The 14,379-nt window shown below is 41.7% G+C and overlaps 1 protein-coding gene and 1 pseudogene across 1 annotated transcript in view; both read right to left on the bottom strand.

Annotated features, from left to right (window-relative positions):
- The window catches only part of MEP1B (meprin A subunit beta), a 71,469-nt gene extending 65,361 nt beyond the window's left edge, over positions 1-6,108 (bottom strand). The window contains exons 1-2 of the mRNA XM_007520962.2: positions 6,058-6,108; positions 2,081-2,153 (exon numbers count right to left, since the gene is read on the bottom strand). Coding sequence (XP_007521024.1) covers positions 2,081-2,153; positions 6,058-6,108 — 124 coding nt within the window. The remainder of the gene's footprint in view (positions 1-2,080; positions 2,154-6,057) is intronic.
- Positions 6,109-6,614: 506 nt separating this feature from the next.
- LOC103111627 (large ribosomal subunit protein eL34-like) lies at positions 6,615-7,073 on the bottom strand (annotated as a pseudogene).
- Positions 7,074-14,379: the final 7,306 nt, after the last annotated feature.

The raw sequence follows: 14,379 nt of genomic DNA, 5'->3' as shown, positions 1-14,379 counted from the left end.
TAAGAATCGCGGTTCTAGCCCCGGCTCCCCATCTGCAGGGGAGTCGCTTCACAAGCAGTGAAGCAGGTCTGCAGGTGTCTCTCTTTCTCTCCCACCTCTGTCTTCCCCTCCTCTCTCCATTTCTCTCTGTCCTATCCAACAACTACGACGACATCATAAATAACGATAATAATAACTACAACAATTAAAAACAACAAGGGCAACAAAAGAGAATAAATACATATTTTAAAATAAAATAAGAAGAAGAATGGCAATATCTTATGATCCAAAAGACATGGAAACACTAATTTGAAGGGATATAACTAACCCCATGTTGATAGCTGCCTTACTCACAACTGTGAAATCATAAAAGCAACTAGAGGGAATCAGGCAGTAGTGCAGCAGGTTAAGTGTAGGTGGCACAAAGTGCAAGGACCAGAGTAAAGATATGGTTTGGAGACCCCAGTTTCCCACCTGCAGGGGAGTCGCTCCACAGTCAGTGAAGCAGGTCTGCAGGTGTCTTTCTCTCCCCCTCTCTGTCTTCCCCTCCTCTCTCCATATCTCTCTGTCCTATCTAACAATGACGACAATAATAACTACAACAACAATAAAAAACAACAAGAGCAACAAAAGGGAAAATAAGTCAAATAAAAAAAAATTTTAAAAAGCAACCTGAATGTCCATCAACAGATATCTAGGTAAAAAAAACCTGGGACATATACTAAATGGCGTACTACTCAATAATTAAAAAAAAACAAAAAAAAAATGTTGTATACTTTGGAACAAAATGGATAGAATTAGAGGTGATTATGCTTAGTGAATTAGGAAGTAAAAGACAAGAACTGGAATGGCTTCACTCATATATGGAATATAAAGAGCTGAAACATACAAACTTATCACAAAAAAAAAAAAAAAAGCAAACTTATATCTAAGAACTTGGGAAAACTGCAGTAACACAGCGGGTTAAGCACACACGGTGCAAATGCAAGGACTGGAGTAAGGATCCCAGTTGGAACCTCCGGCTTCCCACCTGCAGGGGGGTCGCTTCACAATCGGTGAAGCAGGTCTGCAGGTGTCTTATCTTTCTCTCCCCCTCTCTGTCTTCCCCTCCTCTCTCCATTTCTCTCTGTCCTATCCAACAACAACAGCAACAACAATAACAACAACGATAAACAACAAGGGCAACAAAAGGGAAAATAATAGTCTCCAGGAGCAGTGGATTCGTAGTGCAGGCCCCAAGCCCCAGCAATAACCCTGGAGATTAAAAAAAAAAAAAGAAAAAGAAAAAATTTGGGATAACTATAGTGGTTATCCTTGGAGGATGAGGGGCACAGAACTTTGGTGGTGGAAATGGTATGAAACTATATCCCTATGATTTTATAATCTTGTAGTCACCATAAAAATACTAATAAAAATGTAAAGAAAAATACTAATAAAAATAAACTAATGGTTGGGTGGAGAGAGAGCTCAGCAGTAGAATACAGGATGTGTGTTCCTGGTACCACATTTGCCAGAACTGAGTGGTGCTCTCATAAAAAATGTTTAGCTCACATGGGTGGTATGCATGCTTTGTCATGTGTGTGAGCCACAAGCCCCACCACATCGAAGGAAGCTTCAGTGCTATGGTGTCTGTCTATCTATTATCTGCCTGCCTACCTGAGGAAAGTCAGCCCAGAGCAGTGAAACCCTGGTGATGACAATAAATAAATAGATATTTATGTCTATATTTCCTCTTCACACATTACCAAATTCCCAGTAATATCTTTTTTTTTAATGAAAGAGAGCGAGAGGCAGAGAGATAGAGAGATATATTCCAGCACCAAAGCTGCCTGCTATGTGATGGGGGGTCTTGAACCTGGGTCGCACACATGGCAAAGTCATAAACTACCCAAGTGAGCTATTTTGCTACCCTACCTCCAGTAACATCTTAAATGAGCAAAAAGGGTTCTCTTAATTTACTTTATCAGCCAATTGTAACTGTGTGATGAGTCTTGGCTATAATGTGTTTGAACATTTATACATGCATAGTTGCTCAAGTTTTATTTTGTATTGTTTTTTATTATTGTTTATTCTAAAGACAAAATAAAACTACTCATCATACCCAAACCAATATGTACTGCATGACCTTTCAGAAGTTCAGCCTCCTCCACCAGCTCATTGCCCACTGTAAAGACCTTCCAAATTCCAGGGTAAAAAAACAGATACTATGGCAAGTATACTACCCAGAGCCATCTACAAATTTAATGCTATCCCCATCAGGATCCCAAGCACATTTTTTAGGAGAATAGAAAAAATGCTACAAATGTTTATCTGGAACCAGAAAAGACCTAGAATTGCCAAAACAATCTTGAGAATAAAGAACAGAACCGGAGACATCACACTCCTAGACCACAAATTTTATTATAGGGCCATTGTCATCAAAACTGCTTGGTACGGGAACATGAATAGACAGTGACCAGTGGAATACAATTGAGAGCGCAGAAGTAAGCCCCCACACCTATGGAATCTAATCTTTGACAAAGGTGCCCAGACTATTAAATGGGGAAAGCAGAGTCTCTTCAACAAATGGTGTTGGAAACAATGGGTTGAAATATGCAGAAGAATGGAACTGAACCACTGTATTTAACCAAATACAAAAGTAAATTCCAAATGGATCAAGGACTTGACCCAGAAACTATCAAATACTTAGAGAAAAATATTGGCAGAACTCTTTTCCACATAAATTTTAAAGACATCTTCAGAGAAACTAATCCAATTACAAAGAAGACTAAGACAAGCATAAACCTATGGGACTACATCAAATTAAAAAGCTTCTGCACAGCTAAATAAACTACTACCCAAACCAAGAGACCCCTCACAGAATGGGAGAAGATTTTTACATGCCATACATCAGACAAGAGGCTAATAACCAGAATATACAAAGAACTTGCAAATCTCAACAACAAGACAACAAATAACCCCATCCAAAAATGGAGAGAGGACATGGACAGAATATTCACCACAGAAGAGATCCAAAAGGCCGAGAAACACATGAATAAATGCTCCAAGTCTCTGATTGTCAGAGAAATGCAAATAAAGACAACAATGAGATACCACTTCACTCCTGTGAAAATGTCATACATCAGAAAAAGTAACAGCAACAAATGCTGGAGAGGTTGTGGGGTAATGGGAACCCTCCTACGCTGCTGGTGGGAATATCAATTGGTCCAACCTCTGTGGAGAACAGTCTGGAGGACTCTCAGAAGGCTAGAAATGGACCTACTCTATGACCCTGTAATTCCTCTCCTGGGGATAGATCCTAAGGAACCCAACATATCCATCCAAAAAGATCTGTGTATACACATATGTTCTTGGCAGCACAATTTGTAATAGCCAAAACCTGGAAGCAACCCAGGTGTCCAACAACAGGTGAGTGGCTGAGCAAGTCGTGGTATATAAACACAATGGAATACTACGTAGCTATTAAAAATGGTGACTTCACCGTTTTCAGCTGATCTTGGATGGACCTTGAAAATTTCATGTTAAGTGAAATAAGTCAAAAACAGAAGGATGAGTATGGGATGATCTCACTCTCGGGCAGAAGTTGAAAAACAAGATCAGAAAAGAAAACACAAGTAGAACCTGAACTGGAATTGGCGTATTGCACCAAAGTAAAGGACTCTGGGGTGGGTGGGTGGGGAGAGTACAGGTCCAAGAAGGATGACAGAGGACCTAGTGGGGGTTGTATTGTTATATGGAAAACTGGGAAATGTTATGCATGTACAAACGATTATATTTACTATTGAATGTAAAACATTAATTCCCCAATAAATAAATTTAAAAAAAAAAAAAGATACTTTGGGCTTGTCTCTCAGGAGTCCCTGCAATCACTAGTCCCTATGGCTCTGCTTTATCTAAACCTTCATCTCCGTGAACTTCTGTTCTATCCACTCTGTTCTCCTCACTCTCTCCTGAACACACTGTTCTGAGTCTGTTTCCTGGTTCTCTACTTCAAGAACGCTACTCCTCCCACAATTATCTAGCTATGATTCACATTCTAAAGTCTAGGTAGGAAAGCTTATTTGACACCAACAAAGTAATCTCTCCCTCCCCTACATTATCTGTTTTTACTATACATTGTTAGATGTGTTTATGTAAAGAGTTATTAATTTATGAGAGGAACAGAGATGTGATGCCTGGCTTAAAGACATTCTACAGACACCCTACCCGTACCAGCTTGATGTTTGCTTAGCTCTGCATTGTAAAAGCACTCCCCACCCCCACCCCCACCTTAGGCCCTGAGCCATAAAACATTAATTACCTAGAATGTGTGCTGCTACCTGGCACCGAGCTCTAATGTAAGCTCAAGCATGAACCCGGAGCTGTAAAAATATTTAACCTTCCCCTGATCCTGTATCAGTCACAGATTGTCTTGTAACTATAAAGGAAAACCCCGATGTGTGAGGCTGCAGGTGGGAGAGAGGCTTAGAAAAGGATTATTAACAATAATAATTGTTAAAAATTAACAATAATTTTTTAAAAATTAGAAAAAACCTCTTCTTCCTTAGCCCCAAGGTGTCATGTCTCTTCAGTTCACAGATTCACCTGCTTCAGATAGAGAGAAAAAGAACAGGGCATCACTCTGGCAGATGCTTAAGGGTCTACCACTTTATCCACTGGACCAAGCCCGGGGTACTATTGAATGTATTTCTTTTTTTTTTTTAAAGATTTAAAAAAATATTTATTTATTTCCTTTTGTTGCCCTTGTTTTTTTATTGTCATCATTACTGGATAGGACAGAGAGAAATGGAGAGAGGAGGGGAAGACAGAGATGGGGAGAGAAAGATAGACACCTGTAGACCTGCTTCACTGCTCCTGAAACGACTCTCCTGCAGCGACTCTCCTGCAGGTGGGGGGTGGGGTGCTCGCTGGGATCCTTGCACTTTGCACCACCTAAGCTTAACCCGCTGTGCTACTGCCCAACTCCCTGAATATATTTCTATGGATGGTCTATGTCCCTGGCAAACCTAATACAGATTTCTCTCACATACCTGATATACTGACTTTGGCTCCTTTTTTTTTTTAACGTTTTGGAAATTCCTCTCTTTCCTCCCACCCACAAAAGTTGACCCTTCTGAGTGGTACCACAAAAAGCCATTGTCTGGACCAGGTGGTGCACTTGGTTGAGCGCAGATGTTACAACGTACAGTGACCTGGGTTAAAATTCCTAGTCCCTGTCTGCAGGCGTGAGGCTTCACAAGTGGTGAAACAGTCATGAAAATGTCTTCCTTTCTCTCACTTGCTATCTATTCCTGCCCTCTCAATTTCCCCCTGTTCCGGAGGGGAGGGGAGGGGAGGGGAGGGGAGGGGAGGGGAGGGGAGGGGAGGGGAGGGGAGGGGAAGGGGAAGGGGAGGGGAGGGGAGGGGAGGGAGGGGAAGGGGAGGGCAGGGGAGGGGACGAGGAGGGGGAAGGGGAGGGGAGGGGGAGGGGAAGGGGAGGGGAAGGGGAGGGGAGGGGGAGGGGAGGGGGAAAGGGAGGGGAGGGGGAGGGGAGGGGGAAGGGAAGGGGAGGGAAGGGGAGGGGAAGGAAGGAGAAAGCCACTGTCATACTAACTTTTTCATGAAGGGAACGGCTTTATTACAACTGAATACATAGAGGTAGGAGCAGTGCTAAAATCAACCCCCCTGTTTCCTTTTTATTAGAATCACCATCTTATTTTCATTGTTAGAAGATTCATGAAGACAATCATCTAGCATACTTTGCTCCATACTCACGGGATTTAACTGAGAGTTGGACTCAGTGATTTTGATAAATGACAAACTTGATTTTCAGATGATTAACAAAAGCAATTTTTAAGTACAGATATAGATTGCTACAAGTATTGCTTTCTTTTTATTATTTACAGTACTTTTTTTTTTTTTTACATTCACATGGTTCAATGTTTAGCTTTTGGGTGGGGGGCTGGATTTGTCATCAGTATTAATGTGTGCAAGATACTAGGCATGAAAATGCACACAGTATATTCTCCCTCAGAAACCTGGCCTTCTTGCAGTCATCTTCATGATCTTCATGATGTTCTATTTCCCCTCAAGTCTCACAATCATGTTATAAGAACTGGCATTCAAATCGCTGGAAGTGCGTGTGGACATGGTGACATGGAAACTGGGAATGGAACCCGGAGTTTCAGAAAGCCCTGGATGCAGCAGCTTTGTGGTGACAGAAGCAAACAGTTCTTTCGCTCCTTCTTTGTTGCTTTCTTAGCCTACTTCTGTCTGAACTGTGTTCTTCCATGACCCCCTTCTCAATGACTTATCACCCTCTAATCGATGTACTGTCACCTATCTTGACAGTCTTCACAATGACCTTCTGTAACTCTCTGCTCTATGACCCTCTACTCTGACCCTGTGAGTCCCTACAACTCTCAGCTTTCTGATCTCCACTTTGTGGCCCTCTGTGGCCTCCATGACTCTCCCAATAGGATGCTCGAGGGTGGGTTTGCACTTACATCACTTGTGGAATTTTTCTTTGTTAAGAAAAATGTGTTTGCCCCTTCCTTTTCCTAGATACTTTCTACCTGTTTCTCTCTTAGCTCAGTTCAAACATGCACTGAGCATCTATTGTGAGGCTAGCTGCAAAGCACTGGATCCCTGATTATTGGTGTGCATGTTCTTTTTTTTCTTTTTTTGGCTTTTAAAAATTTTATTACTCAAAAATGCTCCATTTATTTAGCTTTCTGACTTTGTGCTTGTGCCTTCAACACTTTGACAACAATTTTCTGTTCCTCAATAAGGAAAGCACACTTGTTGCATGTCACGGTCACACTTAGCACACATGGAGCCACCGTAGGCCCTGCTGACATGCTCCTTTGTCTTTGACAGCCTCTTATGCACTTTAGGCTTCACTGCACCAACCCCCGTGCAGTCGGGCCGGGGAACACACCGCACGCAGACTTGGGAGCCTTCCCGACCTTCTTGGTGTAAAGGTAAACCATCCTGTTTCCCGGGGTGCGGGACAGCCTGGGTTTGTTGGAGGCAGTGTTGTAGGACAGCCTACGCCGGTAGATCAGACGCTGCACCATCGCGAACGCCTGTCAACACCATCCCCGGAAGAGAAAGAAGAGAGCGGTGTGCATGTTCTTATATTGATATACAATATATGAATTAGTCCAGGTGTTGGCGCACCTGGATGAGCACAAAGGTTACAATGTACGAGGATGTGGTTTCAGGCTCCTGGCCCCCACCCACAGGAGGCAAACTTCACAAACAGTGGAGCAATGCTACAGGTGTCTCTCTTCCCTTCTCCCATTCTATCTATCCTCCCCCCAATTCTCTCTGTCTCTATCCAATAAACAAAACAAATAAAGTACATATGTATATATACACACACACATATATATATATTTGAATTATAAACGTGTATTTGAGAAGCGGAGTAAATGAGAATTAAACAAGAGGTCTAGGCTCAAAAGTAAATGCACCTTTGCACATTTTGAAATAAAACTAACTAAATAAAAACAGCTCCAGAATGTGTTTAAATAGCCTATAAAAGTAACCTGTAAGAGGTACAGAGGAAGTGAAGCCACCTGAGGGAACAACCACTTCATGCTTAAATCTCCTGAGCTACGTAGTCTGACCAGGATTCTGAGAACAACACAAGTTCGGTGTGTTTTTGCTCAGACCTACAGTAGAGGAGCATAAACTTCTGTACATCTGACCTTTTTTCTAGGTAAAAAAGAAATCATAAAACCATGTACAGCAAAAAGCACAAGAAAGTCCCTTTCTCCCTTCCTCCATGTTCCCATTATTTCCTATTCTCCACTCTGGCTACTTGGCAAGCTGCTGGGTATGAAGGTTCCATAGGCCATGTCACAGTTCTAAGCTGCCACCATGTGGTTGGTGAGTGCACTAGTCTTTTTCGTGCACACTTGGAATTGGATGCCATTCTTTCCTGTAATTTGATGCTGAGCCTTCTGCATTTCCATCACTTCCACTAGCTCCACCTGGCACCTAGGTACACCCTATCACTTCTGTGACACAGAGTAGAAATACGTGCTTGCTTGCTTCCTTCAGAGAAGCCAGTTTTCCTGGCAGAGAATCAGAAAAATGGATTGGAACAATTTATATACTTTAGAATAGCAAATGTCCTCAAATCTTAAAATTATGACAGGGTTGGACATTCTTTTTGCAGTCTAGACATAATTAAATTTTTCTCAAATTACCATGTCGTCTTTATTCTAAAACCCAAGCATGCCACAGCAATTGTGACGTCCTTCCTTAAAAATATATTGGGCATCTATTAGCCACTGCCTTGTCGAGGTCCCAGCCTTGCGGAGAGACACAGGATGGGATCACTGCTATAATGCAACCTACTTAGATAGGTGACCTGCATACACTGAAGTCTAGGGAAAGAGTACTTACATCTCTGAGGGTCTTGGTGATGGCTTTCCAGAGGAATCTAGGTTGTGATGAAGGGTAAGGGGCCAAGGGTGAGAGAAGGTTAAACAGTCTAAGCAGGGGTACTGTTTTGGCAAGGAAGCTCACACAACAGCACTCTGGGACTTTATGTGTTTCATTGTGCGACAAGGGGCCAGGTGGTGGTTCTATTCTAATACCGTCATATTAAAAGTTGGAATTCCTTTTCTTCTTTTTATGTGGAACTCCTCTCAGAAATTCTTGCAAGGCAGGGTTGGTAGTGGCAAATTCCTTCAGTTTCTGAATGTTTGCAAAGATCTTTGTTTCTCTCTCATATTTGAAGGATAATGTAGTAGGATACAGAATGGGTGGCTGGCAGTTCTTTGGCTTTTTGATATTTTATTTATTATTGGATAGAAACAGAGAGAAATTGAGAGGGGAGGGGGAGGGAGAGGGGAAGAGACACAGAGAGACACCTGCAGCTCTGCTTTACTACTCGTGAAGTTTTCTCCCTGCAGATGGGGACCAGGGGCTTGAACCTGAGTCCTTGCACACTGTAATGTGTGCACTCAGCCAGGTGTGCCACCACTTGGCCCCAATGGTTTTTATCTTCTAATACTTTGAATATGCCATCCCACTCCCTCCTTGCCTCTAGAGTTTGTGATGAGAAATGAAAGCTTGATGGTTCTACATTTTATGTGACTTTCTTTTATTTATTTATTCCCTTTTGTTGCCCTTGTTTTTTATTTTTTGTAGTTATTATTGTTTTTGTTATTGATGTCATTGTTGTTGGGTAGGACAGAGAGAAATGGGGAGAGGAGGGGAAGACAGAGAGGGAGAGAGAAAGACAGACACCTGCAGATCTGCTTCACCACCTGTGAAGTGACTCCCCTGCAGGTGGGGAGCCAGGGGCTCCAATCAGGATCTTTACGCAGGTCCTTGCACTTTGTGCCACGTGCACTTAACCCTCTGTGCCACCGCCCGACTCCCTTTATGTGACTTTCTTTCCCTGGAAGCCTACAAAAGCTTTCCTTATCCCTGGTTATGGATAGTTTTATGGTGATGTGGCTTGATGTGTGTCATTTTGAATTCAAAAATGTTGGTGTGCATTCACATTCTTGAATTTCTATATTTTGAACATTGCTAAGGTCTGGAATTTTCTGCTAAATTTTCCTTACATATGTTCTCTACTCCTCTCTGCCTCTCTTCTTCCTCAGGGATCCCAATAACTCTGATGTTCCTTTTTCTGATGGAGTGTGCTATTTCTCAGAGAAGTGTTTCATTTTTCCTAGACCTTTCCTCTCCAAGAGGTGGCACACCTGGAATCTCTCCCTCACCCCTTTTCTGTCTACAAGCCACATGTGTCTTCTCACCAGGTTGAGTGCATATGTTACAATGTGTAAGCCCCTGGGTTCAAGGCCCCAGTCCCTCCCTCCTGCAGGAGGAAAGTTTTGCAAGTGGTGAAGCAGTGTTGCAGGTGTCTGTCTCTCTCCCTATCTCCACCTACCATCTCGATTTCTGGCTGTCTCTATCTAATAAATAAATGAAAACAATAAAAAAAATTAAAAACCATTTCAAATGCCTTTGTTAAAAGAGAAACTAATTCTAGTTGCTTTTCACAAATGACAGTCAATGCTTAAACAACTGGGAGAAAGTCTAAGTACAGTCATCAGATAAAGAGAAGCCTACAAAAGTTGGGTAAGGGCAAGAGACTGGCTCACTTAATAATGGCCTGGTGGTCAATATCCCACCACCTCATCACCTGGGGCCCTAGTCAGGGAGTCCTTGGATTCCCACATGATGGGCCTAGACCTCTAATAGACCCCTCTCTGCACCACCACTGGGCACATCTATCAGGAACGTCATCACAAGCCCTCTTGTGGGCTTTCCCAGGATCTGGCCCTCATCACAGAGCAGCTATGGCAGAGACTGCCCCTGTCTCTGAAGGGAGGCTGGGATATCCTGTCATGCCACTTGAAAAAGATTGGTCCTGAAACGAGTGCGACCTGAAGTGTTTTCAGCTGTGACTATGAGCTGCGAGCTCAGACTAAGAGGGACTCAGAGGCAACACAGGCTCTGGTGCTAAATATATATATATTATGGGTTGGGTGGATGGTGGTAAATAGTTGATTCCATTCTGTCCTCAGAGTTCGTGTCTTCTGCCATATGGCCAAACTCAAGCATGTACCTTTGTAGATCAAGTTAAATTATTTTTTTATTTTCCTCCCTTAAAGACAAGGAAAGTCACTGGACAATTTCAACCAGAAATTGATGGGAAACTTATTATTTATTAGGTTATTGGTGGGATTCAGTACCAGCACTAGGAATCCACTGTTCCTGGTGGCCACTTTTTTTCCATTTTATTGGATAGGACAGAGAGTAATTGAGAGGGAAGTGGGAGGCAGAGAGGAAAAGAGCAAGAAAGACACCTGCAGAGCTGCTTCAGCCCTTGTGAAACACCCCCCACCCCTGCAGTTGGGTAGCCAGGAGCTCAAACCTGGATCTTTGCATGGGTTCTTGTGCTTTGTACTATAAGTGTATAACCAAACGCACCACCGCCTGAGCCCCTCATGAGAAATTTAAACATTGAGGGAAGCAAAAGTGGATTCAGGAAGATTGACAGCAGTCTACAAGTAGCTGTGGTATTTGGGGGGGAGGGTAGTGGAATACCAATGAATTCGTAAAAATTCGAATTCGAATGAAGAAAACAAAGAGATTTGTGTGGCCAAGGAAATGGTGCATGAATAGAAATATGTGAAGTCCCAGGTTTGATCCCTGTCATTGCACATGCTAGAACACAGCAGTACTCTGTATGCACACAAAGTAATTAAGCAAATAAATCATTGAAAAGAAAGCAAGATTTATAGCATATAGTTTTTTTCTTTCATTTTGATAGGGGGGTTAATGGTTAACAGTGTAGTCATTGACACTCAGGTATAATTTCATTATGCACCAGGGTCCCAAACTTCTCTCCTCCCCAGAATCCTTTGCTTTGATGCAATGTACAGTGACCAGTCCACGTTTCACTGTTTCACTTTTCTCCTTCCCTATCGCTATTAATCCCAATTACAAGATCATTTGGTAGTTGGCCTTGACTTTTTGGCTTATCTCATTTAACATGATGTCATCCAAGATGACACGAAGGAGATGACACGAAGGAGATGACACGAAGGAGGTGACTACATCATTTTAAACAGCTGAGTGGTATTTCGTTTATATATACCAGTTATTTTAGCTCTTCATCTATCGCTGGGCATGGGTTGCTTCCAGGTTTGAGCTATTACAAATTGTGCTGCTATGAACATAGGTATATATAGCTCTCTTCTATTTGGTGTGTTTGAGAAAAGGGTTTTTTTTTTTTTTTTTTTTTAAGATTTATTTGGTTTCATGAGAGAGACAGGGATACAGAAGCCAGCATATTGTCTAGCTCTGGTATATGGGGGTGCTGGGGATTTAACCTTGGGCCTCAAATATGGAAGTCTGGTGACCTATTGCTACACAATTTTCCCAGTCCAAATAGGTCTTAAAATAAATACTTGAGCTAAGGCAAAGAGAAGTGGCAGCCTGGGAAGTGGTGCATCAGTATAGATCTGAACTTGCAAGTATGGGGCTGTAAGTTTGAGTCCTGCTACCATATATGCCAGAGTACTGTTCTGGCCTCTATTTCCTGTGTAATAAAATAAATCCTCTCTTTTTTTTCTTTTCTTCCAGAGTTATTGCTGGGGCTCAGTGCGTGGACTAGGAATCCACTGCTCCTGGAATCTATTTTTTCCCTTTTGTTGCCCTTATCATTGTTGAATTTATTATTGTTGTCAGATATTGTTGTTTTTCTTAAACAAAAATGCTAGGAAATACTATGCTATGAATTTTGGATCACAAGGACTAGAAATGAGAAGTTATATTTTACTTTCATTTGAACTGGAGAGCCAGGACAGTTTACCTGAGCAAATCAACTCCCCTGTTAGAACCTCCAAATATGCCTTTGAGAAGCAGGGCTGCAGGTGTCTCATTTCTCTTCCTATCTCCCCCTATCAATTTCTGTCTCTACCCAATGATAATAAAAATATTGGGCAGGGGAGATTGCATAGTGGTTATGTATAACCGTCATGCCAGAGGCTCAAGTCCCACGTTCAATCCCCAGCACCAAAAGCCAGAGCAGAGCAGTGCTCTGGTGGTGGGGGAGAAAAATACTTCTCAGGTGTCCTAGTTACTATGTAGCTTTGTTAACACTTTTTTTTTTTTTTTTTTTTTTTTAGTCCCCCCTAACCAGAGCATTGCTTAGCTCTGGATTTTGGTTGTAACTGCAAGTAGGAAATGTCTAATTGCTTTTGGATATGATACATAATTACAGAGGCTGTACATTGTTCCCAGTCCTTTCAGTATAATTTGGCCCTTTTATATGGAGATACAAAATCCCCTTTGTGTGGGGAGAGATAGCACAATTGTTAGGCAAAAAGACTTTCATGCCCGGAGGCCTAGAAACCCCAAGGTCCACCATAAAGCATAAACAGTGTTCTGATGTCACATCAGAATGATTTCTTTTTGGAAGCAACCCCGGTGTCCAACAACAGATGAGTGGCTGAGCAAGCTGTGATATATATATATATATATATATATATATATATATATATATACACACACATATACACATATATATACTACTCAGCTATAAAAAATGGTGACTTCACCGTTTTCAGCCGATCTTGGATGGACCTTGAAAAATTCATGTTAAGTGAAATAAGTCAGAAACAGAAGTATGAATATGGGATGATCTCACTCTCAGGCAGAAATTGAAAAACAAGACCAGAAGAGAAAACACAAGTAGAACCTGAACTGGAATTGGCGTACTGCACCGAAGCAAAAGACCCTGGGGTGGGTGGGTGGGTGTGGAGAATACAGATCCAAGAAGTATAACAGAGAAATCCTATCCTTTGCTATAACATGGGTGACTCAGGGGAGTAAACACTGACTGGCCTCATATGTAAAATGTAACGAAAACAGAGAGTAAACTCAATGAGTAAACTCTACAAAACTAAGGTCACCAAAGGGAGTAGTAGAAAGAGGGGGAGTCCCAAAGACTGGTGGAGAACAGGCGTAGTCTGGTAATTCAAGAGCAGAAAGTGTTCTAACATTCAGCCTTACAAACTGAGGTTACCTTAATAATCTAAAAGAAACTTCAGAGTACAAACACTTGACGTAAGTTGACCCAACACTTGAAGATACACGTGCAGCGGCAGCTTTCTTCTCTACACTCGCATTGAAAGTAACTCCAGCATGTCTTCCACGGTAAAGTGTGAAACATTGCTATCTTCAGATAAAAAGTTTTTAATTAGACACACAAAAAGAGGATCACTTTTTTAATTAAAATTAAGTAGTACATCTAAAATAAGGTTCTGTTTAACAACATAAGCTGTCACTTGCTGAGGAAAGCAGCTGGTGTCTCGCCTGATGTTGAGTACTGATGGCGTTAGGAAGGATCGAGCATGCCTGCGGTCCCAGAGGCTCTGGGTGCAGTTCCCAACACCACCTGAAGCCTCTGCTCTGGTCTGTCTCTTGTGCTACAGCTCCTCTTTCACTTTCTCTCATAATAAATAACTTTTTAAAGAACAAAAATACTGTTTCCCTCCTTTACCCTGACTCAGTTATAAACATTTTAAAAAGAAATTTCTCATGTATTTAAACCGAATCAGTAAAGTCTATTCCTAACTCCTAGTCCACTGGTAAAAAGAGGGGGGACTTTAAACAAACATTCTGACTGAGGAATTCCCAGGTAGTAGCAAATAAAGTCAGTACTTCCCTCAAGAAAAGACCTACATAAAACTACCATCCAACTTCAAAACATTTTCTTAGAGATGATATATACTATAATTTTATATTAAAGATGTTTTCAAGTCCCAGAAGGATTTAACTTGACATAATTAAAGTAGAAAACTTTGAAAGGAAGTATTAGTTACTGCTTTTAACTGGAAAAAAAAGCAAATGATCTTGTTAAGAGTCCATTAACCAGTT

Source organism: Erinaceus europaeus, chromosome 15 (genome assembly GCF_950295315.1).
Source record: "Erinaceus europaeus chromosome 15, mEriEur2.1, whole genome shotgun sequence".
Classification (NCBI taxonomy): domain Eukaryota; kingdom Metazoa; phylum Chordata; class Mammalia; order Eulipotyphla; family Erinaceidae; genus Erinaceus; species Erinaceus europaeus.
The sequence above is the reverse complement of the archived record's forward strand: the minus strand, read 5'-3'. Positions and strand labels throughout refer to the sequence as shown.